Source organism: Acanthochromis polyacanthus, chromosome 13, assembly GCF_021347895.1.
Source record: "Acanthochromis polyacanthus isolate Apoly-LR-REF ecotype Palm Island chromosome 13, KAUST_Apoly_ChrSc, whole genome shotgun sequence".
NCBI classification, from domain to species: domain Eukaryota; kingdom Metazoa; phylum Chordata; class Actinopteri; family Pomacentridae; genus Acanthochromis; species Acanthochromis polyacanthus.
Window position 1 is genome coordinate 10,049,385 of NC_067125.1, and position 27,681 is coordinate 10,077,065.

The 27,681-nt window shown below is 42.3% G+C and overlaps 1 protein-coding gene across 2 annotated transcripts; it reads left to right on the plus strand.

The window, feature by feature from the left end:
• Nucleotides 1–16,627, plus strand: meis3 (myeloid ecotropic viral integration site 3). 2 transcript variants are annotated; one of them, XM_051958045.1, is made up of 13 exons: nucleotides 1–537; nucleotides 928–1,031; nucleotides 4,993–5,132; nucleotides 5,458–5,623; nucleotides 5,712–5,762; nucleotides 5,849–5,899; nucleotides 6,671–6,820; nucleotides 6,977–7,085; nucleotides 8,209–8,354; nucleotides 9,021–9,097; nucleotides 11,807–11,865; nucleotides 11,946–12,032; nucleotides 15,319–16,627. In XM_051958045.1, the coding sequence occupies exons 2-13, from the start codon at nucleotides 1,020–1,022 to the stop codon at nucleotides 15,516–15,518; spliced, it is 1,248 nt and encodes a 415-aa protein (XP_051814005.1). In that variant the 5' UTR covers nucleotides 1–537; nucleotides 928–1,019; the 3' UTR covers nucleotides 15,519–16,627. The 2 variants fall into 2 exon arrangements, with proteins under 2 accessions (XP_051814005.1, XP_051814006.1); XM_051958046.1 differs by lacking the exon at nucleotides 1–537 and adding an exon at nucleotides 554–759.
• Nucleotides 16,628–27,681: the final 11,054 nt, after the last annotated feature.

The following is a 27,681-nucleotide window of genomic DNA, read 5'->3' on the forward strand; positions in this document are numbered from 1 at the left end:
CGATGGAGGAGGTCTTCTTCTTCTTCTTCTGTGGCGTTTGTATGTGATAAGGAGGAGGAGGAGGAGGAGTAAATGGGGGAGGAGGGGGGAGGGGGCCGAGAGACCCCGTCGCGTTTTGACCCTCGGAAACCTCCCCGCACACCACCACCATCACTACCATCACTCCTCCTCTCTCCTCCTCCTCCTCTCTCCTCCTCTCTCCTCCTCCTCCCCTCTGGAGGCTGAAAACACCATCGCTCATTCCCAACCGTGACATTTTCCAGCCTGTCGCCGTATGCTGCGCGGACAGCGAGCGCAAGGAGCCAAAAAGGCAAAAAAGAAAAAAAAAGAAGAGCGAGAGAGAGAGAGAGAGAGAGGTAGAGGAGGCTGTCTGTCGATCCTCCAACAAGCACCGAGCATCCCGACGCGCTGCGATCCGGAGCCAGAGACTCACCAGGCGGAGGCGAGGCGCTGCAGGAAGCCGCTGCTCTGCTTCCAAACCCTCCCAGGACTCCAGCGGCCCGACCGGGACCGGATACGGCGCGTATTTACGTCTCGGTGGGACATTTTACACCGTTTACCGGAGCCTCGTATTACTCCTCCTCGTCAGCCAATTTGCGTTTAATAGGCTTCGAGAATTGTTATAGCCTTTATTACCCTCTCAGCCATCACCATTAAGGCAGTGAGGTGCACGGATGTGAGGCGTCCATAAAAAGCTCCGGTCCCATCATTAGGTTGTAATATAAAACGCCGCGGACTCGGAGTAAACAGAGGGAGCAGGTCCGGACTGCTTTCAATCCACTGCCTCCTCTGTTTTTGTTGAATCATTACAGGCTTGTTTTTTTTTTCTATCTCTGTATATCTCTCTCTCTCTCTCTCTCTCTTGTGATGTTAATCATGTTTACAACTTAATTGCTGATATAAAACAAATGCACTTTTTATTTCCAGGACCCCAGAGACAGAGAGGAAGGGAGCCCAGCTCGCTGGACTAGCCGAGCAGCGCATCATCATCTCCGGGGTTGGACTGGCTGTCGAGGCGCATGGAGAAGAGGGTAGGTCTGCTGGGCTGTTCACCCAGAGCTGGCTGCTTAGAGCGGGGGGGGGGGGGGGGGGGGGGGGGGATATATTCTGATATCACCACGGAGGAGAAGTAATTAAGAAAAGCAGCAATAATAGGAGCACATGGTTGGGAATCCTCTTTGCGGTGCGCATTCGGGGTTAGCTGAAAACACAAGGCCCTGTGGAGACCCGAGCAGTGCGCTGCTGCTGCTGGCATGGACTTCACGTTTAGGGAGGAATTTTAAGCTTTAAAACTATTTAGAAATTCCCCCCACATGCAACCAGATGTTTATTTTAAAGCACATTTATATAGATGCATAATAAACTTCCAAACCAGCTCCCATCCGTCAGGTTCAGGGGAGGTTTTGTGCAACTTGAAGTGTCGATTTTTCATCTCCAGATTCCTCACAATTACTGTCGTGCATTGCCAGTCAGAGCAGGGTTACAGAGTAGATCATTAAAAGGCAGAGCAGGGCAGAGGAGATGCAGCTCTTCAACTCGGTAAGTAGGTCAGTTTTTTTGCTACAGTGATTCAGAGGCTTGGTGGTGGTGGTGGAGGAGGAGGAACAGGCAGAGGCTGACGGGCAGCGGCAGGGCTGAGACCTCAGAGTGCAAGAAAGCAATTAGACTGGTACAGTGTGTGGCCAGAAAAATCACTGCTGTATGCACACAGGCAGATGAGAGGTCAGACATGCACAGACACAACCACCTGTACCAGCAACAGCTTCAAAATCGCTTTTAAATCAAGAGAATCCAAACCAAACAGGCGTAAAATAGAGGGTAGCTTTTGGGTAGATGCGTCATTTGTTGGCACAGGTTGTGTCAGGGGATTGTTGGGTGTTAAAATTTCAATTTTACTGCTTCATTCAGCTCTATATTGCCGCGTTTTGTGCAGTAATAACTCTGATTATTTAACAAAAGTTTGCCGGTTCTTTAGTGCAAAAAATATAAGACAATTTAAAACAGGTTTGTGGCTTAACGCGCGTAAATGTTTGAGAAGTGAAAATAGTTCCAGTTGTTTTCAGGCACTCAAATCTGCAACAGGTACCGTTTCATTTAGTCTGTTTTTTCCTCTGCAAAATGTAGAAATTATTCTTTCGAAAAGTTCTAATTGTAACCGAACAGTTTTTATACTTTAATAGCTTTCACAAATTCCTAATTACGTGTTAAATGTTTCAAAAAAATGAGTGCAAATAGACGTATTCATTTACTGTGTAGCTTTCTAAAGGTATACTTTGTTCCACCGGGTTGCTTTTCTTTGTTTTGTTGAGGAAAAATTATGAAATTTAGTAAATAAAATAACTCTCTTTTTGTCGGCTAATTTAATAATTCCTTGACGTAAAAAGGAACCTTAAGAAGTTCACGTTTTCGGTTTAATTTTAAAAGTTGAGGCACCGAGAACCGTAAGTCTTTTTTTTTTAACTTTACTATTTGTAATGTAAAAAATAAGAGCATTTTTAAAATTGATAGCTGTCCCAGTTTGACCAAATTTTGGTGTTTACAAAGTTAAATACACTTTTTAATGTCTGTAGAAAGGAAAATAAGTTTTCTCTTTCAGTTCAGCTCCTCTTTCACAAAATGTCTGACACATAAAACGGAGCAGTTGGATCCAGTTTAGTCTTTTAATTTCTTCTTTTACTAAATGTTATGTTATTGTCGGATATGTACTCAGTTCCACAGATGTAACCACTCAAACTCACGATACACAATCCCAGTATTAGCAGTCTAAACACGCCTGTTAGGCCTGAAATAACTTTTCGCTTTGAAAATAACACAATTAAAACTCGTAATGAAAATGTTGTCTTGCCATCTGAGTGCTGTTTACCGGCTCCGTGACTTTTTAAAAATGGAAAATTCGCGGAATTTGTCATCTCAACTCGTGCGCTTTGATCCGCCTGACGCACAGAAACACGATAGGGGCCGTGCGTAAAGAGAGACGCGCAATCCGATAGCGGTGATTGTGTTAATAGCCAGCCTCCATAAAAACTAGAAGGTGTCCGGGGACAGGGCCTCAGAGCAGGTGCTTTCTGTGATCCCGGTGGCCATATGGGACTCTGAAATACAACAATTTGATAAGCCATTTAGGACAGTGGTTCCCAAAGTGGGGTCCGGAGACCTCCAGGGGTCCTGCAGAGGGGCAGTGCATGCACATGAAGAGGAATAATTTAATTTCCCAGAGGTTAACATAGACAATATGCAAGGATAATTGCATTAATGTTTGGTCTCACTGTTACTGTCTCACCACTTAAAATGTAGAAACTTCTGTCCTCCAATATCTTCTAAAACACATCCCTTTTGGACACAAATCTTGGTGTTTTTGGAGTTCTGATTGTGTAAAAAACCCTAGAAATGCAGTTACATTGTTTAAACGAGTCCAAATAGGAGCACAAATATAAATGAATCACCTTCCCTGCTGTTACCTTGAGTCACACATTTCTGCAGTAAATCATAGTAAACCTCTCCTTGCAGCCTGCCGAGGGAACAGTCTCCACAGAAGAACTAGGCGAAGCACATCATGACTTTTACGGCTCGGTTAAAATAACACTGAAGCGAGAGGTGTCCGGGCCGGGCCGCCAAGCAGGTGCTGTCTGTCTGTGATCCCTGCAGGGACAGTGACCGGAGTCCCTTTAATCCAGCGGGGAGAGAAACAGGAGCAGATCTGCTGACCTGAGCAACGCTGCCTCAGAGACAGAAGCTGCAGTGAGGCACAAATTAGCTCCATAACACAGAGAGAAGTGGAGGTAGAGGGGGGAAGACAAGGGAGTCAGACATGTATATTCATGACATGTATATTCTGTATATGTATATGTTTGTGCCTGGATGTGCATGTGGTGTGTGTCATTGTGTCTGCCATATGTGTGTCAGACTCACTGTGTTGGGCCCCACTGTGGCTGTCACAGCACGGCTCCTGTCTAGTCTGAGTTTAGGAGGGAGGAGACCACATTAGCAGCTACAGGCTCGCTGCTGTCTTCCTCCGAGGATCTCAGCTCCCTCCTTTCTCATCTTCCTCCTGAGCACCAGCAGACTTTTCAAGAACTAAGAGAAGCTGCCTTTTAATCTTGAATGCTGTGCGTGTGTGCCGATGCTTTTGAAAGGGTTTCACGAGGGTTTCGTAATCCTGAGAGCGGTGCAATTTTTCAGCCTGAACTAGTTCTCCAGCTGAAGTGAAAACAACAACAAAAAAGGTTTCTTCTCGTGAAGAAATGGGGATACATGCACACACAAGTGGAGTGTAAAGGAGAGAAAACGGCTGAGCACACACACCTATGGAATTATTACGTGAGGAAATATGTGCCAGATGAATGAGAAATGAAGATAAATGCTTGGTGCAACTCTTAAACACACATCCACAAATCAATACACATGCAGAAACATGCAACAGTTAATTCTTAAAATCCAAAATACCTGCAGCAGTTCAAGCACACACGATTACTGCTGCAGATGTAAAACCTCATCAGGCCTACTGACTGTACACTACCCTTCAAAGGTTTGGAGTCACTTAGGAATGTCCTTATTTTTGAAAGAAAAGCAGTTTTAATGAAGATAAGATTGAAAGAGTCATAAATCCATCTTAGACATTGTTAATGTGGTAAATGACTATTCTAGCTGGAAACGGCTGATTTTTAATAGAATATCTCCATAGAGGTACAGAGGAACATTTCCAGCAACCATCACTCCTGTGTTCTAATGCTACATTGTGTTAGCTAATGGTGTTGAAAGGCTCATTGATGATTATAAAACCCTTGTGCAGTTATGTTAGCACGTGAATGAAAGTGTGGGTTTTCATGGAAAACATTGAATTGTCTGGATAACCCCAAACTTTTGAACCGTAGCGTACATCAGTGCTGTGAACCCCCTGACAGCTCGGCCACATAATAAAATCACAGTAAGATTTGATGTCAGACAGCCGCAGATGTCTCATGTTTTCCGTCTTTCCATCTAATTGTGTTTCAGTATGAAGAGCTGGTGCACTACTCAGGGTCAGAGGGCATGTCGGTGGGGGGGTACGGGGACGACATCAGGGCGCTTCCTCCCCCACAGTACGGACCCACCGTCCCTGACTCCCTCAAACACCACAAAGATCAGATCTACGGGTAACACTGTGATTTATGTAGCCTGTCAACATTTAAAGCAGCATACTGCTATTGTAGCACATTAGCATACAGAATATACAATGTTTGTGTGTCGAATATGAAGATACATGTGAAGTGTTAGCAGCTGTCTGCTTCATAAATACTGTGGTGTAAAGTTTCTGGCAACACAGTCTGTAAATGTGCACACTATGTCAACTGTTACTGTGTTAATGTAGAGTATGTTAACTGTCTATGTGTGTGTATATGTGTGTGTGTGTGTGTGTGTGTGTGTGTGTGTGTGTGTGTGTGTGTGTGTGTGTGTGTGTGTGTGTGTGTGTGTGTGCAGTCATCCACTCTTTCCACTGCTGGCCTTAGTGTTTGAGAAGTGTGAGTTGGCCACCTGCTCCCCCCGAGACTCCACCTCCCTCTCAGCCACCTCCCACCTGACCAACCACAGCGACGTCTGCTCCTCCGAGTCCTTCAACGACGACATCGCCGCATTCGCGAAGCAGGTGAGTGACGGCTGTGAGAACCAATCAGAACGCAGAAGGCAGCTGATGCGGAATCGATTTGTTGTGATCAGTTAAATTTGTTTTGCAGATTCGTTCCGAGAAACCCATATTTTCTTCCAATCCTGAGCTGGATAACTTGGTATGAAGCGTCACGTACCGTCATGCTAAAACCTGTTGCATTATGGGATGTGTCTGCATAGTTAATGCTCGTTCTCCTCTTTACAGATGATCCAGGCCATACAGGTTCTTCGTTTCCATTTATTGGAGTTAGAGAAGGTTGGTGGCCCTGCAGCCTGTTTGAATGTTCCTTTTCTGTAAAGGTCTAACGTTCAGGATCTACAGCTGTTAACCCTCCTGTTGTCTTCATTTACAGACATCAAAAAATATTGTTTCTGTGACTGAACAAATTTTTAAAATTCAGCCAAAAAAATTCTCCAAATTTCTACAAATTTGCAAAACCTTCAGGAAGAAAATTCCAATAATTCCTTAAAAGTTTCCCTAAAAGTATCATTTTAAAAAAATCCCCTAAATTTGGTAAGAATATTCTTGCAAATATTTTCAAAAAATGAGTAAAAATTTTCCCAAAAATCCTTAAAATATCTAAAATGACTCCATACATATCAATAAAACTTCTAATATTTTCTTTAAGAACATTCACAAAAAAATCAACCAAAATCCAGTGAAATTCACTGGATTTTGGTTGATTTTTGTTTTGTGAATGGTCTTAAGAAAGTTTTTTTTTTTACATTTCTTTTTTTTCCACCAAAAATGTTCAAAATTTCCCCAAAATGTTGAAAATGTAGACATCAGAAGTTTCACTGTGGAAACAGTTGTATTTTTTTCCCCCACATTTTCAAAGTTTAAAACGGGTCAATTTTGATCCACAGGACGCCACGAGAGTTAAACTGCTTGAGACAGTTTAAGAGAATCTTTGGCTATGCATTTAGAAGAGAGAAGATAAAGTGATCAGGCTATGAAAATACATTCTCACACCTGTCTTGGTGGTGTTAACAGTATGCACTGATGAGATTATATCTGTTCCCTAAGGTGCATGACCTGTGTGACAACTTCTGCCATCGCTACATCACCTGTCTGAAGGGCAAAATGCCCACAGACCTGGTCCTGGATGACCGGGAGGGCGGCTCCAAGTCTGACATGGAGGACTTCACTGGATCCTGCACCAGTCTGTCAGAGCAGGTGAGGCGCTGAATTAATGTACACACCATGACAGGAAAGACTCACACGTCCACCTGTGTCCGTTCAAAACCTGAGCAACGACTCCCGTTGTTTCATGAATCCTTGTTCTCTCATCTGCTGGGAATTCCCCACCTTACCTCCAACCTCCCTCTGCAGAACGTGTCATGGTTACGGGAGCCAGATGAATGTGCTACTACTCCTCTGGGAACACCAGGCACCTGTGGCCTGCCTTCACACAGCACAGCAGACAACTGCAGTGACGCAGGTACACACACGCACACACACAGGCACACACACACACGTACATGGAAAATACTGTGTGTGGAAAAACAGTGTTGCTCAGTGAAGATGCATGCAGGAAAACAAAAGTGTGCAAGCAGATTTATACATGATTTTTGTAGCTGCTATACAGCCACAGTGTACAACAATAACAATGAAAAAGTATTATGTAAAATAGAGCTATTAATGTATGTGTATAAAAATATGTGCAGGTGTATATGTATGTATGTATGTGTGTGTATTTGTATATATATATATATATATATATATATACATATATTACATGCATTTATTGAATTAGTTTTTATTTCAAAAAGTTTTTGTTCTGTTTTTTATCAGTCCAATGGTGAGCTTTTGCATCGAAATTTTATTCATGATGTGCACGAGCAAGTGTATGTTCTGTTTAACAAGAAAATGGCTGTTTTATTCTATTCTATTCTATTCTAATTTGCAATAAATCAATGGGCCTCATTATTTTGAAGCTAAGACAACAAACATTTTTCTGCGTTCAGCCTTTCAGATGAGAAAAAATGTGGCTTTTGTTTGTCACATTTGACAGTAAATTAAATATTTCAAGGTCACTGTAGTTTTTGATAAAGGCTTTTTTGTTGCAGTTGTTGCATATTTGACACACTGAACAATTATGTCATTTAATTAGAAAATATGATTACTGCAGTGCACTGATCATTATTATGGTAACCAGCAACTAGTTTTAATGTAACAGTCTGATTAGATTCCACATACACCACCAGTCAACAGTCTGGACACACCTTCTCATTCAATGGTTTTATTATTTTCTATGTTTTAGAGTAATACTGAAGACATCACAACGATAAAATAATACATATGGAATTATGTTGTAAACAAAAAAGTGTTAATCTTCAGTATTAGTCTACAATGTAGAAAATAATACAAGTCAATAAAAAGCATTGAATGAGAAGATGTGTCCCAACTGTTGACTAGTACTGTAAGTGCGCATATTAGGGTTTGGGAAAGCTGAAAATGGGGGAGACATTTTGGCTTCATATCAGTAAAATGCAATGAATATGATAAAATATTAGCACAGAGGGCCATAACAGAGACTCATGTATGCTGATTCCATCCTGCAGGCGATGGTCTTGATGGAGGGATGGCGTCCCCCAGCACAGGAGAAGAAGACGAGACCGACAGAGACAGAAGGAACAACAAGAAGAGAGGGATCTTCCCCAAAGTGGCCACTAACATCATGAGAGCGTGGCTCTTCCAGCACCTGTCGGTGAGTTCGCTTTTTCATGTTCTCGCAGCCTCAAAATGAATGAAAATAATGAGTGTGGACGGTAATTCAAAGCATCCTTGTAGCCAAACAATGAAAGCCTGTGTGTTGCACTGCGCTGCGTGAGAGAATAATCGTTGGAAAAGAGGATTTAGTGTGGGACAAAACGTCACCGACAAGAATAGACGGTGAGGGGAAGCGAGTGTATAATGGAGGTCAATTAAATTAAATGAAAAATCGGGGGATTAAGTGATTATGTGAATATGCTCGCTGTTGAATAATTGTGGAAGTGATAGAAATGGAGTGAGTAATTGTTGGTGGGGTGGTTAGATTGGTAATTAGCTACTAAATGAGGCAGGTCAAATGTTGCTTCACTCCAATTATTACAGTGTGTGTGTGTGTGTCTGTGTGTGTGTGAGGAAGAAACACAGGGAGGGAGTGGAGGCTGGAAATGTGGGCGCAGATGTGAATTCAAATGGAAGGTCATCAACATTCACACTGAGGGTTCACACACGTTATTTCATTCTGGAGCTGAGCTGCAGCTTCGAGTCGCCTCAGGATGAGTCTCCTGTTGATCCGCCTGCATTCACTTGCATGTTTTTGCAAGAAAGCTGGAAAACATCATGACCTAGACATTTCCTTTAAGCTCATCTCTGTGTGTTCTTGCAGCACCCGTACCCGTCTGAGGAGCAGAAGAAGCAGCTGTCACAGGACACGGGGCTGACCATCCTGCAGGTCAACAACTGGTCAGTGCTGTCATGATCAATACTCTAATTCCAGCCGCGCGGCTTATCAATAATCGGTTCAGCGGCCTTGTTTAAATGTAAAGCATCAAGTTTCAAATTAACATGGCCGCTGTCGTGTCAATAATATATTAGGAGGATAGCCTGGTGCAGAATCTGTCTTTTACAACTCACATAAGATGCACTTTTCAGGGTGTGAATAAGTGTTAATTAAAAAAAGGTAGCACTTTTACAGGACCTAAAAAGACGACTATAATCTGCTTTATTGGGGAACGTGCTGCAATAGAGGATGAAATGTCTGACGAAGCATTTTTCCCCGCAGCTGCAGCACCATAAAATCCACTCTCTCCATGTTCATAAAACAGAATTGCAAATCAATGTCCAATAATCTGATTATTTACTGCTCCCAAACTTCCCATTCCCTCTCCAGACACACAGATTGTACACACACACACACACACACACACACACACACACACACACACACACACACACACACACACACACACACTCCTGCCATAGTGGCTTGTTTTCTGTGCAGCAGAAGTTTATGCAGAAACACACATTGGGACCAGAATGTATGAAGTGTGCGTTATGTGTTAACCCTCCTGTTGTCCTCGTTTACAGGCGGCAAAAATATTGTTTACTTGTCTGAAAAAAAATACAAAAATTCAGCAAAAAATTCCCCAAATTTCTGAAAATTTGCAAAACTTTCAGGAAGAAAATTCCAATAATTCCTTAAAAGTTTCCCTTAAAAGTTTTATTTTTAAAAAATCCCCCAAATTTGACAAGAAAATTCTTGTAAATATTTTTCAAAAAATGAGTAAAAATCTAAAAAAAAAAAATCAGAAAATAGCTAAAATGATTACATGTGTATCAGGAAAATGTCTAATGTTTTCTTTAAAGGGGCAGAAAGAAGAGAGGGACAAAAACAACCAGCGCACAATAAACAGTTATCTTTCGACTCGGCTTTGGCCACAGCCCTTAAAGATTTTAAGCTAAAATTCAACTTGAAAGATAAACGAAGGACGGCACTGAACTGTTTCATTGAGAAGAAAGACGAATTTGGACTTATGCCGATGGGATATGGCAAATCCTTAATATACCAGTTGACTCCGCGGCTCCACTGGTTGGGAAGCTAATGGGACACATTCCGCCGGTGCTCTCGGAACTACGTCAGCCTATTCGTTGCGTTGATTGGTTGTACACCTACCCAATTGCTGCAGAGGGATTTGATAGACAACCTTTTAGCCCGCCTCCCTCCCTGTCGAGCTTCCCTAGACCCTTGTGCCGTCAGAAACATGGGTCTAGCATGGCTAGGCTAGCACCGAGGAAGATTTTAGCGGAAATGTAGCGTTGCCTGCATTTCCCGTGAGCCTCGGCGCGCACTGTCGCAAACCGTCATAAACGAGCGAGCGAGCCTCAGGAAAGCCGGCGGAGTTGAAATCATTGTTGAACAATAACATGTGTAAATGACTCCGCGGTCTAATGTTGTAAAACCGAGTTGTCAAAGCTGCTCCGAGCTACGGAGTTAACCGAACGTTAGCTCGGAGCTAACGTTCGGTAGCTCCGAGCTAACGTTACATTAGCCAATACCCACACAGTGTTTTTGCCACAAAGTTAGTCAACTAAACCAGTCACAGTCAAACGAATCCCATAGTCTACCAACCACACATCGCAAGCAACACACACAAAAGACAAAAGAATTGTATCAAACTTACAAAGAGCTAAAGTTACGTACCTGTCTAGGAGAAGCACAGCCAGCTCGGCATCTGTTTTGATTCCTTTTTGCTCCCGGAATGCTCTCCACCTCTGAAATACCTGTCCAAGATTAACTTTTCTTTTGCTTCGTTGTCAATCTGACAACCTTTTTGCTTGCAGACTTTGCTCCATTCGCTTCCTTTTGCGCTCCATGTGTGCCATCTTCTCATCCAACTATCCGCTCTGCTACTGCTAAAAACAACTAGCTCCGCTCTGCTACGCTCGGTCAGCGCACGCGCACCGTATTTGCGGTAAATCGCTCCGTCTCTCACAGGAACTTCTGGACGAGTCGACAAAAAATTAATAAAATACAAATATTTACAAAACCAAAATGATTCATGAATCGAAAATGGGGGCATTAATAAGTGTAAATAACGAAGATTCATCCACATTAATATGAGACTTTGTTACTAGCATAAAAATCTTCCTCGGTGCCCCTTTAAGAACATTCACAAAAAAATCAACCAAAATCCAGCGAATTTCACTGGATTTTGGTTGATTTTTTTGGTGAATGCTCTTAAAGAAACATTTTCTTCTTTCCCAACAAAAAATGTTCAAAGGTTTCCTAAAATGTTGAAAATGTGGACATCAGAAGTTCCACTGTGAAAATATATTTTTCTTTCCACGTTTTCAAACTTCAATTTTGACCCACAGGGCAACACGAGCTGGGTTAAACAATAGCTTTGGTCATTTGATCGCCCACATGTTTTTATTTGTAGTCCTGCTGCAGCACACACACACAACCGCCCGATCGATGCAGATCAATCAATTATCACAGGGCTGATCGATAGCTGCTCTGGCCTAACGTTGATTTACTCTGCCCTCTGAAAGGGTTAAGTGGTTGTAAAAGGGAAAAGGTTAATAGTCTCCCGGTCAGCCTTTTTCTCCATTAACGGGTGGCGCTGTCCATCTCCCTCTCTCTTCCTCTTTATGTCTCCTTCTCTGGTGAAGGTTCATCAACGCCAGGAGGAGAATAGTCCAGCCGATGATTGACCAGTCAAATCGCTCAGGTCGGTGCTCATTCATCCTCACTGCATGTGTCTAGAAGTGTGCTGTGTGTCTGTGTCTGAAGGTGTGTGTTGCCTCACAGGTCAGGGGGGTCCCTACAGCCCAGAAGGAGCAGCTTTGGGGGGCTACGGCCTCGACGGACAGGCCCACCTCGGCCTTCGAACAGCAGGTACGGCATCCTGCAGGGAAACTGGCTCCCTAGTGATAGGGATCTGGTGATCTCATTCCTTTGTGTCACAGGGTGTTAAATACACACCAGTGAGGCTCACTGTTGCGCTGGGTGACACACTCCTTATTCAACATACACACAAATACAGCAGTCTATTCGGATCCTGTCCCACATCATCTGTCCTGCTGCTGTACTAGAACACAAATGTGGAGACAGAAAATAGTCCCCAGTAAATGCTCAGTATGAGTAGCATCGATTAGAAATTACCGTGGCTTCATCGTTAAATGAAAGCATGTACATTATCATTCAAACATTTGGGGTCATCCAGACAATTTCATGTTTTTCATGAAAACTCACACTTTCATTCCAGCCCGGTCTCACGGGGATTCGTGAAACTGTCACGTCAGTTTTTGTTTCGGTTTCGTGCGCACCAACACGATGTCGTCATGTTTATCGTGCCGCTCACCACAAGCGAAACCCGCTGTGGTAATCACATCTGAAAGTGGTTTATACCAGCGGATTCATGACGATCTAAGCTGTCCATCGGCGTTTGCGGCCGCCGCTTCGGCCGCCGGACATTCTTTAAATTCCTATGCAAATTCGGCGGATTCATGACGATTTAAGCTGTCCATCGGCGTTTGCGGCCGCCACCGCGGCCGCCATTGCGGCCGCCAGACATCCGGCCGCAACAGCGGCCGCGGCGGCGGCCGCAAACGCCGATGGACAGCTTAAATCGTCATGAATCCGCCGGTATAAACCACTTTCAGATGTGATCCGGCCGCTATTGCGGCCGGATGTCCGGCGGCTGCAATGGCGGCGGCGGCGGCGGCCGCAAACGCCGATGGACAGCTTAGATCGTCATGAATCCGCCTAATTTGCATAGGAATTTAAAGAATGTCTGGCGGCCGCCGCTGTGGCGGCCACAAACGCCGATGGACAGCTTAGATCGTCATGAATCCGCCGGTATAAACCACTTTCAGATGTGATTACCACAGTGGTTTTCGCTCGTGGTGAGCGGCACGAAAAACATGACGACATCGTGTTGGTGCGCACGAAACCGAAACAAAAACTGACGTGACAGTTTCACGAATCCCCGTGAGACCGGGTTGTTCATTCATGTGCTAACATAATTCACAAGGGTTTTCTAATCATCAGTTAGCCTTTCAGCACTATTAGCTAACACAATGTAGCATTAGAACACAGGAGTGATGGTTGCTGGAAATGTTCCTCTGTACCTCTATGGAGATATTCCATTAAAAATCAGCTGTTTCCCGCTAGAATAGTCATTTACCACATTAACAATGTCTAGACTGGATTTCTGATTCATTTAATGTTATCTTCATTTAAAAAATCTCAAAAATAAGGACATTTCTCAGTGACTCCAAACTTTGTAGTGTGTGTCTGACGATCATTCACTAAAGTAGGAGCCAGTGGGTATCAAGTGTCAAGAGATCTAAGTTTTCATCTTTCATCAACGAAACATGTAGATTAAAAATCCTTTATTATCATGATATGGTCATATTTTTCTTTGAAATCTGCTGAAAACTCTCTGAAGAAGGCTTCATGTTGAAACATGTTGGAACTATTTAGGTTCAGCATGACCATACCATGATAATGAAGCCATTTTAATGCTGGAAAAAGAAAGCGTCTCGGAGGATTTTTAAATCTACACATATCTCATTTAAACAGAACCTCCAACAAACTCATTTTGAATCCAATCCGGCGCTCCGGCTAAAACATTTTGGGATTTTTATGAGACTTCTTGACGATAAGCAAAGCGTAGATTATCACCAGTCATCTCCTTAAAGTCTGCTTAAAAGGTACAACTAGAAGATACAAAGAGTCACTACTGAGAACCTTGCTGAAAACCAGAGTTTGACTTTAAAGGGAAAAGAGATGAACTGAGAAACTTACATAAACATAAGAATGAAATATTTGTATTCCACATCCACCATTAAATACTATAAATAAAAAGAGTGACTCTTTAGCAATGTTAGAAGAGGTTTCTGTTCCATTTCTGCTACAAGAGAAGACAACTTTATGTGGAAAGTTGTGGATTGAATCTTTGATTTAAATGTAAACAGAGACCACACTGAACGACTGGAACCTCTCATCGACTACGTGTCTTTTAATTGTAGACAAAATCTGTTTTCTGCTGCTGTAAACAAAATTAGAAAGCAGCGCCTTACAACCTAATGCTGTGCTGCCTGATATTGTTGGAGTAAATGTTATAGAAATGTCGACAAAATGACATCCAGATGATTCAGTTATCAGAAGCATTGTGTAAGACAGTGTAAATATTGTGTAGCTTCAATTAAGATCTGCAACAAGTGGATACCAAAAATGCTGTGTAGAATTGTATTTTTTTTTTAGCTTCATTACAGAAAACAAAGAGGAGAATCTATACTGTAAGTTGAAGTCAGTTAAAAGTTAGCCGCAGGAAAATAGGTGAATACTTTAAGTCAGAGGTCAGAAGACACCAAGGGTTGTTGGTTTTTAGAAATCAATATAATTTAAAACGCATCAGAAATAGAATATTTTAGTTGTAATCGATCTTAAAGATAGCAGTTAAATTTTGCTTGTTACAAACACACAGCAATCACCTGCTGCATTCACATACTCTACAGTTTATACACATTACTTTTACTCATTTTTCTTCTTGTTTCTTCTATTACATTACTATAAAATAACATTATGTTTGTCAGGCTTTGGTTTCCTTTTTTGTTAGGCCTGTCAGTGCTCATATACTCCCAACATTTGTATGCTTCAGCTGCCTTCTTGGACAGTGGAGATCTGTGGTATTTTGGGGGTTAAAGCCTGAAAAGTTTGAGTATCCCATTTGAAGTTTACTGACATTTTCAAGTGCTGATGAGAGATAATAAAGACAAGTTAATAAAGATAATAAATATTCAAAAAAATGAGTGGTTTTAGGCTTAAACTGTGCTCTTTTTTTTTTTTTTAAAAGTGTCAATCTTCAGTATTAATCTACAATGTAGAAAATAGTGAAATAAAAGCCATTGAATGAGAAGGTGTGTCCAGACTTTGACTGGTCGTGCATGTGGAGAACCTGCAGTCTGTGCTCTGTGATGCAGGTCAGAACATGACTGAACCACGTAGAATTATGAATAGAAAGACAAAATGCTCTTCTCCACTCTAACTTCCACACTTGATATGGATGCTGTGAACGGAGAACTGTTGTCCACTCTACCTGCTCTGTCATTCTACATTTTAGCTGAACCAGTTCCTAAAACTTGCTCCTCTTCATCAACATTTTTGTCATCCCCAGGTCTCCAGGGAATGTCCTCTTTGCAGGGCGACTACCCCGGTGCTCTGCTGTCCCAACCAGGCTACCCGCCCCACCCTGGACCGTCCCTTCACTCGTACCCGGGCCCTCACCCTCACCCCGCCATGCTGCTGCACCCGCCACCACACGCACACCCCGCAGAGCCACTCCTCGCCCAAGGACTGGACATTCACGCACACTAGCTGCGGCGGGGAGTCGGCGTGTGTGTTTGTGTGTGTGCGTGTGCGAGGGGAAATTACTGTGTGAGTGTGTGTGTGTATGGTGGGAGGATGTGTATGCATGTGCGTATGTGTGTGTGTGTGTATGTGTAATGACGCATATAGTACACTATTTAAAGAAAAAAGACACATTGCTCTGAAAGTTTACATTCCCCACTGAAAGACACTGACCTCAATGTAGCTGTTCCACTCATTTACACACACACACACACACACACACACACACACACACACACACGCACACACACATGCACACACACATAGACATAAACATGACACACACTCTTCAGTCTGGACCCACAGGTTTAAGCCATACCTCTTTCAGAGTAGAAGTGCTTCCTCCTCTCCAAACGTCTCCACTGTGTCCTGTGGGCGAGACACATGCTTTAAACTACACTTCCCATCATGCCTGCTGAACCACAGGAAGACGCAGGATCAGAGATCGCAGATCCAGATGAACATTCATCCACAGCACACGGACATGACTGGAGTCGATCCTGTGAACACGCCTTCTTCACTAGTCCCTGTCTTCCTGCACTCGCTGACTGTCAAAGACTCACACACACACACACCGTCTCACACACACACTTTATTTAAAGCTGTTTTTGAGTTTTTTCTTATTCTATTTTTATATTTATGTGTGCCACTCCAGGCGGATGCAGCTTCACGTGAGCTTGTTGAAATGTTAGTGCTCTTCCTCAGCATGAAGCTAAAACACTATGAATGACTTCCAGTCTGCCTCGCTCTCGTACCACTGACCTCCTTAAGACGCCAGCAGGTGTCCATTACCTTAGGATCCTTCCTGCACACACACACACACACACACAGCAACAAACACGACACTGAAAGCCATTTCTACACACACATACAGACACACACACACATACAAACAAACTTCTGTAAGCATTTCTAGTACATTGTTGTCTGTCACGGCGGTGTGTGAGAGGAGCTGCAGCCAAAGGACTCTTTAAACATTCAGCTCCTTCTCCGCTCTGCTCGGACTGCTGACGTATTTCTGAATGATGTTGATGACGATGGGAAATACAGTTAAAGTATTAAAATGTTTTTTTGTACGACTTGTCGCTTGTCCTCTGTTTGTGTGTGTGGTGTGATTGTACCTGGAACCAATCCAACCAAAAAGACATTTCTGAAAGAACTGAACCAAAAACTGCGGTCAGTCAGTCACTGTGCCTCAGTTCCTCACAATATCGTGAATTTTCCTTGGCTTCATGATTTTATTCTGAAACAATAGCTAAAATAAATATCCTCAGAGGAGTCGGTGCATAAAATTAGATTTTTGAGCGTGCATGAAGACTTCACGCTGCACATAAACTTAACTGAAGATTTTGTGTAGAGTGTAAAGTAATAAATAGCAAAAAAAAGTCAATAAATTTGTACCATTAATGTATTAGCTGAAAAGACAAAGCAAGTATTACCACCAGCTTCTAACATACATTACTAGTCAAAAGTTTTAGAATACTCCAATTTTTTCATTTTTTTAAATTGGAAATTCTGTATGTTAATGTCTCATTGTGCTCTGAAATGAAAGCATAGAACAAAAAAATAACAAATTAACTTAAAACAAAAATCAACTTAGGAACCAAAATGTATTCTTAACTTTTGACTCTTCAAAGTACCACCTTTGGCAGATATAACAGCTGAACACACTCGTGGCATTCTTTCCACAGTATAAATCAAATATTCTTCAGAAAGTTCTTCCCAACTCTGTTGCAGAACCATACATAAATGCGAGGTTCTTGTAGGTTGCTTTACTTTCACTCTTCTGTCCAGTTCATCCCAAACCAGCTCCATGGGTTTAAGTCTGGAGACTGTGCTGCCACTCCATGTTTTCAAGTTCACTATCTGGTTCTTTTTTCTAAGGTAGTTCTGCCATAGCTTGGACTGATGTTTTGGGTCATTATCTTGCTGTAGGATGAACTCCTGACCAACTATTCTCATACCAGAGGGTACTGCATGGCACTGCAGAATACTGTGCTAGATGTTTAGGTTCAGGGTTCCTTTCACTCTGTACAAGTCACCGACCCTGGATCCAGTAAAACAGCCCCAGACCATCACGCTTCCTCCTCCATGTTTGACAGTTAATGTCACACACTGAGGATCCATCCTTTCTACAAAAATCCTGCATGATGAACCAAAGATTTCAAATTTTGATCCATCAGTCCATAATATATTCTTCCAGTCTTCAGTAGTCCATTGGTGGTGTTTCATGGCCCAGGCAAACCTCTTTTCTTATTCTGACGTCTTAGCAATCGCTTTCTTGCTGCAACTCCACCTGTCATACCAAAAAGTTTTCTCTTCTTTGCTGAAACTGAGACTTCTCACTACAACCACTATCAAGCTGTGCTTGAAGCTGTTGTCCTGTGAGCTCCTATCACCAAGCTGTTCACTCTCAGAAACTTGTCTTCTGATTCTGTTGTAGCTTTGGGTCTTCCAGACCTCTTCCTGTCAGAGTTTCCTCCAGTTTCTGAGCCTTTTGATGGTGAAGAAAACTGGACTCACTGACACCCTGACTTTCTTCACAGATTCTCTGTAGAAGAGACCTGGTTATGGTCCGTCTCTCTTCTATGTTAATTGCCTTTTCCTCGCCATTTTTAAAGCAACACATTACTTTCTGCTGTACAATACTGTTCAAATAATGCTCTGGAGGGTTTGGTGCCACCGTGTGTTCCAGCGCTACTTTTATGCAGACAGAGGGGGTTGTAAGTAATCTAGAAAAGTTGGGACACCTGTATGATTTGGTAGCACCAACTTTCAAGGCTTCATCAACCTCCATTGCTTCAGAACAGCTTTAAGAAACACAGACTTTAAACTCACTAATGAGATGAGATTTTAATGCTGTGATGTCCTTTGAAGTTCATTTATTTATTGCAAAGTGGAAGGCAGAATTTATTTCTGCTGAGACTTGAAGTCAACAGTGAAGGATAAATGTTTATGTTATTTTAATGTTTATGCTCATAAACACATGGAAAATATAAATAAACACAGAGATTTCAACATAGCTGTGTGTTAGAGTTTGTCTTATTCCAGTTTTTGATTTTTAGGTTTTCCCTGCAAATGCATGTTGGTTCCAAATTTCAGTTTTCAATCTCCTTGATTACTGATATCATCCAACCTTTAGTGTGTGCTGGTAGTTCATCTCTGGTTTCATCAAAAATATTTACTGGTGAAATAAACAGAATGAAAATGGATGTAAATGTCAGAGTAATAATATTTGGATAGACTGTAGACTGTCCCAAACACAGTACAAATTATTATCTTACACTATAATGAGCAGAAACAAGGAACACACTTCACCACTCTCATCAATGAAACTTTAAATCTGTTTTCTTTACAGTAGTGGAAGAAATTTTCAGATCTGTAAAGCAATGTAAAATATATTCCATTACAGTTAAAGATCCTAAAGAAAAGAACAAATTATTTAAAAATAGATAACAGTAACAGTGAAGTAGGGCTCCACAGTGGCTTGGTGGTTAACACTGGTCCAACCTGGGCTTGGGATCTTTCTGCATGGAGTTTGTATGTTCCCCCTGAGCATCCATGGGTTTTCTTTGGGTTCTCTGGCTTCCTCCCACAGTCCAAAAACATGCTGAGGTTAATTGGTAATTCTAAATTCTCTGTAGGTGTGATTGTTTGTCTGTATATGTAGCCCTGTGATAGACTGGTGACCTGTCCAGGGTGACCTCTCATTCGGGTCCAGCCCCCCATGAGCCTAGACCCGCATTTCTTTGGCTGGGCAAAAAAAAAGAATTTAAAACTGATTCTGACTCCTATCCAACATAAAAACAAAGTGGAAAAAACATTTTTTTTCTAACTTATGTTTTTAATAGTATTTTTTCATGACCATTCCAATGGACGCCACGACAACATGGGCGTAAAATGTCAGAAAAACTTATGAAAAATAAGGCTCAATTTTTCCACATGGTAATCAATCAGACATCTGGAACTTGATGTTTGCATGGCTTTGAGTCTGTGTACAGTCTGTGTACTGAACATGCATATAAACTTGATAGGTGTATCACAGCATACGGCATATATATATATATATATATATATATATATATATATATATATATATATATATATATATTTAAAATTTTATAATCATGAATAAATAAACTGTGACACCCTAATTTACCTATGAAAAGCTTACAGATGTTTTGTTTCTTTATAAACTGACACTAAACATGTGAGTGTTGGCTAAACTCGCCCAACTCCTGATGTCCATTGCAATGGATATCAGACTTTGAAAAAATCCTATAAATTAATGGTATGATATATTTTCAAAATAACTTCAAATATTATCACTTGTAACAGTTAAAATTATACTGACTTCAAATTTGTTTGGCCAGCATAAACATAAATGTATATTTTTGATTGAAAATGGGCACTTACTTTTCCCTCTCTGCAGAAGGAAGAAGAACAATAAATTAGAAATATTACATTTGGCCTTCTCCAGATCCACAAAACATATGTAGACTGGCAGGTCAAACTCCCATGACCCTCTCAGCAGCTCCGCAAAGGTAAAGAGCTGGTCCGCTGTTCCACAACCGGGACGGAATCCTCATTGCTCCTCCTGAATCCGAGATTTGACTATCGGTCGGAGCCTCCCTTCCAGCACCCTAGAGTAAACTTTCGCGGGGAGGCTGAGAAGTGTGAGACCCCGGTAATTGGCACACACTCTCCGGTCCCCCTTTTTAAAAATAGGGACCACCACCCTGGTCTGCCACTTCACAGGTACTGTACCCGATGCCGACGCGACATTATATAGACGTGTCAACCAAGACAGTCCAACAATGTCAAGAGCCTTCAGCATCTCAGGGCGAATCTCGTCCACACCTGGCGCCTTGCCACCAAGGAGCTTCTTAACTACCTCAGTGACCTCTGCCACGGATATGGACGAAGGTCCCCCCGAGTCTTCAGGCTCTGCCTCCTCCATAGAGGACGTGTTTACCGGGTTCAGGAGTTCCTCGAAGTGCTCTTTCCACCGCTCGACGATATCCCCAGTGTGGGACAACAGTTCTCCACCCTGACTGTACACAGCCTGAGCGAAGCCCTGTCTCCCCTTCCTGAGGCGTCCAACGGTTTGCCAGAACTTCCCCGAGGCCGACCGAAAGTCCTTCTCCATGGCCTCCCAGAAGTCCTCCCACACCCAAGTTTTAGCTTCCACAACTGCCACAGATGCCGCACTTTTGGCCAGCCGGTACCTGCCAGCTGCTTCTGGAGACCCCCGAGCCAACCAGGCTCGAAAAGTCTCCTTTTTCAGCCTGACGGACTCCTTCACCACTGGTATCCACCAGCGGGTATTTGGATTGCCGCCGCGACAGGCACCAGTGACCTTCAGACCACAGCTCCTAGCAGCTGCTTCTGCAATGGAGGCTTTGAACATGGACCACTCAGAATCCATGTCCCCAACTTCCGCCGGGATGCAGGAGAAACTCTTCCAGAGGTGGGAGTTAAAAACCCTACGGACAGGGTCCTCCGCCAGATGTTCCCAGTTCACCTGCACCACACGTTTGGGTTTACCAGGTCTGTCCGGCAGTCTTCTCCGCCATCGGATCCAACTCACCACCAGGTGATGATCAGTTGACAGCTCTGCACCTCTCTTCACCTGAGTGTCCAAAACATACGGCCGCAGGTCTGATGATACGACTTTAAAGTCGATCATCGACCTTTGGCCTAAGGTGTTCAGGTACCAAGTACACTTATGAGCAACCTTATGCTCGAACATGGTGTTTGTTATGGACAATCTATGACTAGCACAGAAGTCCAATAACAAAACACCACTCGGGTTCAGATCGGGCAGGCCGTTCCTCCCAATCACCCCCCTCCAGGTTTCTCCATTGTTGCCCACGTGAGCGTTGAAGTCTCCCAGGAGAACTATGGAATCCCCGGGCGGTACCCCTTCCAGGACACCATCCAGAGACTCCAAGAAGGCCGCATACTCCGAACTGCTGTTTGGCGCATAAGCCCAGACAACAGTCAGAGTTTTCCCCTCTGCAAAACGAAGTCGCAGAGAGGCGACCCTCTCGTTCTCCGGGGAGAACTCCAACAAAGCGGCGCTCAGTCGGAGGCTTGTGAGTATCCCCATCACTCGCCCGGCGTCTCTCACTTTGGGCAACTCCGGAGTAGGAGAGAGTCCAACCCCTCTCCAGGATTCTGGTTCCAGAACCCTTGCTGTGCATGGAGGTGAGCCCAACTATATCTAGCTGGTATTGCTCCACCTCCCGCACCAGCTCAGGTTCCTTCCCCACCAGTGAGGTGACGTTCTATGTCCACAGAGCTAGTCTACGCCACCAGGGGGCAGCACGCCCAGGCGCCCGCTCCTGCCTACTGCCCGGTGGACAGAGCACCCGAGCCCGACTTCCTGCCCTGTAAGTGGTGGGCCTACTGGGCGGTGGCCCCGTGTTTCTTCTTCGGGGCTGTGCCTGACCGAGCCCCACGGGACCCCAAGGCTCGGCCACAAGACACTCTTCTACAAGCTGCCCCACCAGGCCTGGCTCCAGGGGAAGGCCCCGGTCTCCCTAACCCGGGCGAGGTAGCAGCTTCACCATTTCATCATATGGCATGTTTTTACCACATGTTGAAAAAATGGCATTTTTTTCAACATAGTATACTATGGCGTTTTTTTTGGACAAAATTCATGGTGATTTTTTTTTCCAAAGAAAACTGCTCTATAGTGTTTTTCATGGCCTACTTTACATTGTTTCATCATATGGCATGTTTTTAAGACATGTTGAAAAAATGGTATTTTTTTCGACATAGTATAATAGGGCCTTTTTTTGGACAAAATTCATGATGATTTTTTTTTCAAAGAAATCTGCTCCATAGTGTTTTTCATGGCCTACTTTACGTTATTTCATCATATGGCATGTTTTTAAGACATGTTGAAAAAATGGCATTTTTTTCGACATAGTATAGTAGGGCCTTTTTTTTGGACAAAATTCATGATGATTTTTTTTTCAAAGAAATCTGCTCCATAGTGTTTTTCATGGCCTACTTAACGTTATTTCATCATATGGCATGTTTTTAAGACATGTTGAAAAAATGGCATTTTTTTCGACATAGTATAGTAGGGCCTTTTTTTTGGACAAAATTCATGATGATTTGTTTTTCCAAAGAAACCTGCTCCATAGTGTTTTTCACGTCCTACTTTACATTATTTCATCATATGGCATGTTTTTAAGACATGTTGGAAAAATAGCATTTTTTTTTCGACATTGCATAGTATGGGTTTTTTGGACAAAATTCATGATGATTTTTTTTCCAAAGAAACCTGCTCCATAGTGTTTTTCATGGCCTACTTTACATTGTTTCATCATATGGCATGTTTTTAAGACATGTTGAAAAAATGGTATTTTTTCGACATAGTATAGTAGGGCCTTTTTTTTGGACAAAATTCATGATGATTTTTTTTTCAAAGAAATCTGCTCCATAGTGTTTTTCATGGCCTACTTTACGTTATTTCATCATATGGCATGTTTTTAAGACATGTTGAAAAAATGGCATTTTTTTCGACATAGTATAGTAGGGCCTTTTTTTTGGACAAAATTCATGATGATTTGTTTTTCCAAAGAAACCTGCTCCATAGTGTTTTTCACGTCCTACTTTACATTGTTTCATCATATGGCATGTTTTTAAGACATGTTGAAAAAATGGTATTTTTTTCGACATAGTATAGTAGGGCCTTTTTTTGGACAAAATTCATGATGATTTTTTTTTCAAAGAAATCTGCTCCATAGTGTTTTTCATGGCCTACTTTACATTATTTCATCATATGGCATGTTTCTAAGACATGTTGAAAAAATGGCATTTTTTTCGACATAGTATAGTAGGGCCTTTTTTTTGGACAAAATTCATGATGATTTGTTTTTCCAAAGAAACCTGCTCCATAGTGTTTTTCACGTCCTACTTTACATTATTTCATCATATGGCATGTTTTTAAGACATGTTGGAAAAATAGCATTTTTTTCGACATTGCATAGTATGGGTTTTTTGGACAAAATTCCTGATGATTTTTTTTCAAAGAAATCTGCTCCATAGTGTTTTTCATGGCCTACTTTACATTGTTTCATCATATGGCATGTTTTTAAGACATGTTGAAAAAATGGTATTTTTTCGACATAGTATAGTAGGGCCTTTTTTTTGGACAAAATTCATGATGATTTTTTTTTCAAAGAAATCTGCTCCATAGTGTTTTTCATGGCCTACTTTACATTGTTTCATCATCCATCCATCCATCCATTTTCTTCCGCTTATCCGGGGCCGGGTCGCGGAGGCAGCAGGCAAAGCAGGTCGTTCCAGACATCCCTCCCCCCAGCAACGCTTTCCAGCTCTTCCTGGGGGATCCGAGGCATTCCCAGGCCAGACGAGATATATAATCCCTCCAACGACTTCTGGGTCTACCCCGGGGTCTCCTCCCAGATGGACGTGCTCAGAAAACCTCCAAAGCTCATGACCATAGGTGAGGGTTGGAACGTAGATGGACTGGTAAATTGAGAGCTTCGCTTTACGGCTCAGCTCCCTCTTCACTATGACGGTTCGGTGCACTGCCCGCATTACTGCTGACGCCACATCAATCCGCCTGTCCATCTCTCGCTCCATTTTCCCATCACTCATGAACAAGATCCTGAGATACTTGAACTCCTTCGCTTGGGGAAGACACTCCGCCCCAACCCAGAGGGAGCAATCCACCGGTTTCCAGCAGAGAACCATGGCCTCGGACTTGGAGGTGCTGATCCACATCCCTGCCGCTTCACACTCGGCTGCAAACCGCTCCAGTGCGTGCTGGAGGTCACGGTCTGAGGACGCCAACAAAACCACATCATCTGCAAAAAAGTATAGATGCGATCCTGAGGCCCTCAAACCAAAAACCCTCCCCACCACGACTGCGCCTTGAAATCCTGTCCATGAAGACCACAAACAGGATTGGAGACAAGGGGCAGCCCTGGCGGAGTCCAACACCCACTGGAAACGTGTCTGACTTAGTGCCGAGTATGCGGACACATACATTTCATTTTTTTGCACAAAGTTACTTTTGTAATGTTGAACTCAATCTTATACATGTTTTACCCTTAAAGTTGTTTTTTTAACAGTGAAGCATCAGTGTGTCTGCAGCTGGTTGCTGTTGGAGCTGCTGCAGGTCTGAACTACTGCATATATAGCTTTATATACAGAGACAGAGGATAAATCTGAAGGCTCAAAGTGTGATTATTGGGAGAGGAGAGAAGAAAAAAATCAATTCTGATACACAAATCTGCTTTTGACATTTTTCAGAAGCTTAGAGGAGAAAACTATTAACAACTCATAGTCATTTGAAATGCAACCCACCTACACACTGGCTTTGTAAGGAGGCTATAAGTTGGACACCGCTTGTCTAACAATATGTGTTCTATTTTTCAAAAAGTTTATTGAATCATCCATTGCATAACATGCTTATCTGTAAAGCAACTAAAATGTCAAATAAATGTGATGGAGTAGAAAGTACAATAGTTCTCTCAGAAATGTAGAGCAGTGGAAGTATAAAGTGACATAAAATGGAAATACTCACACATCCACCGGTCTGTTTAGCAGTTGTATGTAATGTCTGATTGAAGGTTCACATTTCACACCATCAATGAACAGTATTTCTTAAATTGCTCTGTAGTGTATACTATGATGTGGTACTATATAACGTATAGTATTAGTTTATTGTTTAAAACAGGCATACAGTTTCTGTGTATAGGCTTCTGGTTGGGCAGAAATTGTAGAAATTAAGCATCAGTGCAGTGCAAGTACAACTCAGAAATGGCCATTTATGAGCAAAATGCCATTTTTTGAATATTTTTTTCTCAAAAACACAGCAGCAGTGGGTGTGCACCTTCCTTCAAACTTTGTTTTAACCAATCTACGCTATTATTGAAAAGTTTGGGGTCACCCAGACAATTTCATAGTATCCATGAAAACCCACATTTTTCCATGTCCTAACATAATTGCACAAGGGTTTTCTAATCATCAATTATTTGCTTTTCTTTCAAAAATTAAGACATTTCAAAGTGACCCCAAACTTTTGAACGGTAGTGTATGTACAGTGGTATGAAAAAGATTGGGCACCCCTGATAATTTTCAAGATTTCCCTTTATAAATCACTGGAATCCGGGTTTCATTTAGTTAGTTTTATTTAGTTTATATATAGTTTCCACCTGTATGTTAAATGTGGTCTGTTCCATCAGTATATATATGTTGCCCCAGAATCTCATTCTGGTAGGTCTGTTATTTGAATTGGTGTCTAGGTTCTGTCACTCCTATTTTCAGTGGAATTATATTTTGTTGACCTCTTTAAAGGACCCTATACCTTTGATTTAATTAGCTTTGGTCATTTGTTTGTAAAAATTGCTTTTGGAAAATATATTCTTCTTTATTTAACTTTAAACCTGTGTTATTTTGTGCTTGGCCCTCGACAGGCCATCTCAGTCTCCAGACCTGAATAGTATTGAAAATCTGTGGTGTGATTTAAAGCGGGCTGTCCATGCTCGGAAACCATCAAACCTGACTGAACTTGAGATGTTTTGTAAAGAAGAATGGTCAAAAACACTTTCAACCAGAATCCAGACCCTCATTGGAAGTGTTTAGAGGTTCTTTCTGCAAAAGGAGGATCTACTAAATACTGATGTATTTTTTCTGTTGGGGTGCCCGAATTTATGCACCTGCCTACTTTTGTTTTAATGATTATTGCACACTTTCTATGAATCTGAAACTTCATTTCACTTTTCCAATATCACTGTGTTTGTCTGCTATATGATATATTTAACTGAAATTGCTGATCCGAACAACCAGTGATTTATAAAGGAAAATCTGGAAAATTATCATGGGTGCCCAAACTTTTGCATACCACTGTAGATAAACAGTTCCAAAAATCTTCTACAGGTGCTGGATGAATACATAAATAAAATCTGAATGCAAGCTCTTAATTTAATTATTTTTTTTAAACAGTAAAGAAAACAGCTTGTGTGTTCCTCATCTACAACTATCCAAACCACATCTGACCAGTTTTGGCTCCTGTGGTTTTCAAACATTCACAGCTATTCACATTCATAAGACCTTCTCTTGAAAAATGCACTGATCTTCCTCCTTTTCTGTGCAGCTATAAGTCATGTCAGTGGGTCCTCTGCTCCGACTATCAGTTTATCTCAGACGGAGGCCTCAGGCTGCAGCTGCAGTGATCTGTCACACAGGCTGGATTATCACAGGGAGGAAAGATCTTTTTAAATGCTTTATGACTCAGACCAGAGCTCACATTCTTCTTTCCTTTTCATTCATCACTGAAATTAAGAATTATATTGTGTGAGTCAACCAGTGCACACCCTTGAAACTTCACCTCTACATATTTGCTCGTGACGCACACGTCGCTTCTGCAACCTTCACCTCTCGTCTGCTCTACAATCAAACATTGTCACATAATTCCACCTTTTGCCAGCCAACATTCAACCCCAAGCACGCCACAAAACACTAAATGCTCCACCTTCGCCCTTCCCCCATTTGGCCTGGGGCAGTAGGAGGGGTCAGGGGCCAGAGTTCGGACAGAGGTCAACAGGAAATGGCTGTTCTTGGTGGCACCCAGGTCCTGACCTCAGCACCAATCCACTTTTTCTTTTCTCTTTGTGCCTCCACACACTGAGTCCTAGGCCTCGCTGCTCAGGACGGACCCCTCACTTTTACTCTTTCACCTCCTCACAGGCTTGTTTGTTTGCCTGGTAATCTTTTTCACAGCACTGTCATGTAAAGCAGCGCAGCAGCTTTTGTTTCAGGATGACCTCCCAGAGTTGGACACTGAACTCTGAGTCAATACAAAATTGGTTTTGGGAAAAGAACTACATTTACTCTTATTTCTCAAAAGTAAAAGACAAAACTTCCTTTTATATGATAAACACTCATTCCTCAACCAAGAACTGTGCTTACACGTGGCGCTGTACTCTAGATAGTGTCCATAAATCAGGCTGTGTTGTTGGTTTAAAGCAACATGAAGAAGACCAACGCATATTTTAAACTGGAAAGTTTAAAGTCAATTCTCATACTTACTTATGATGATTAGATACAGAAGGGAGGCACATTTTTAAAAAGTAACAACAAA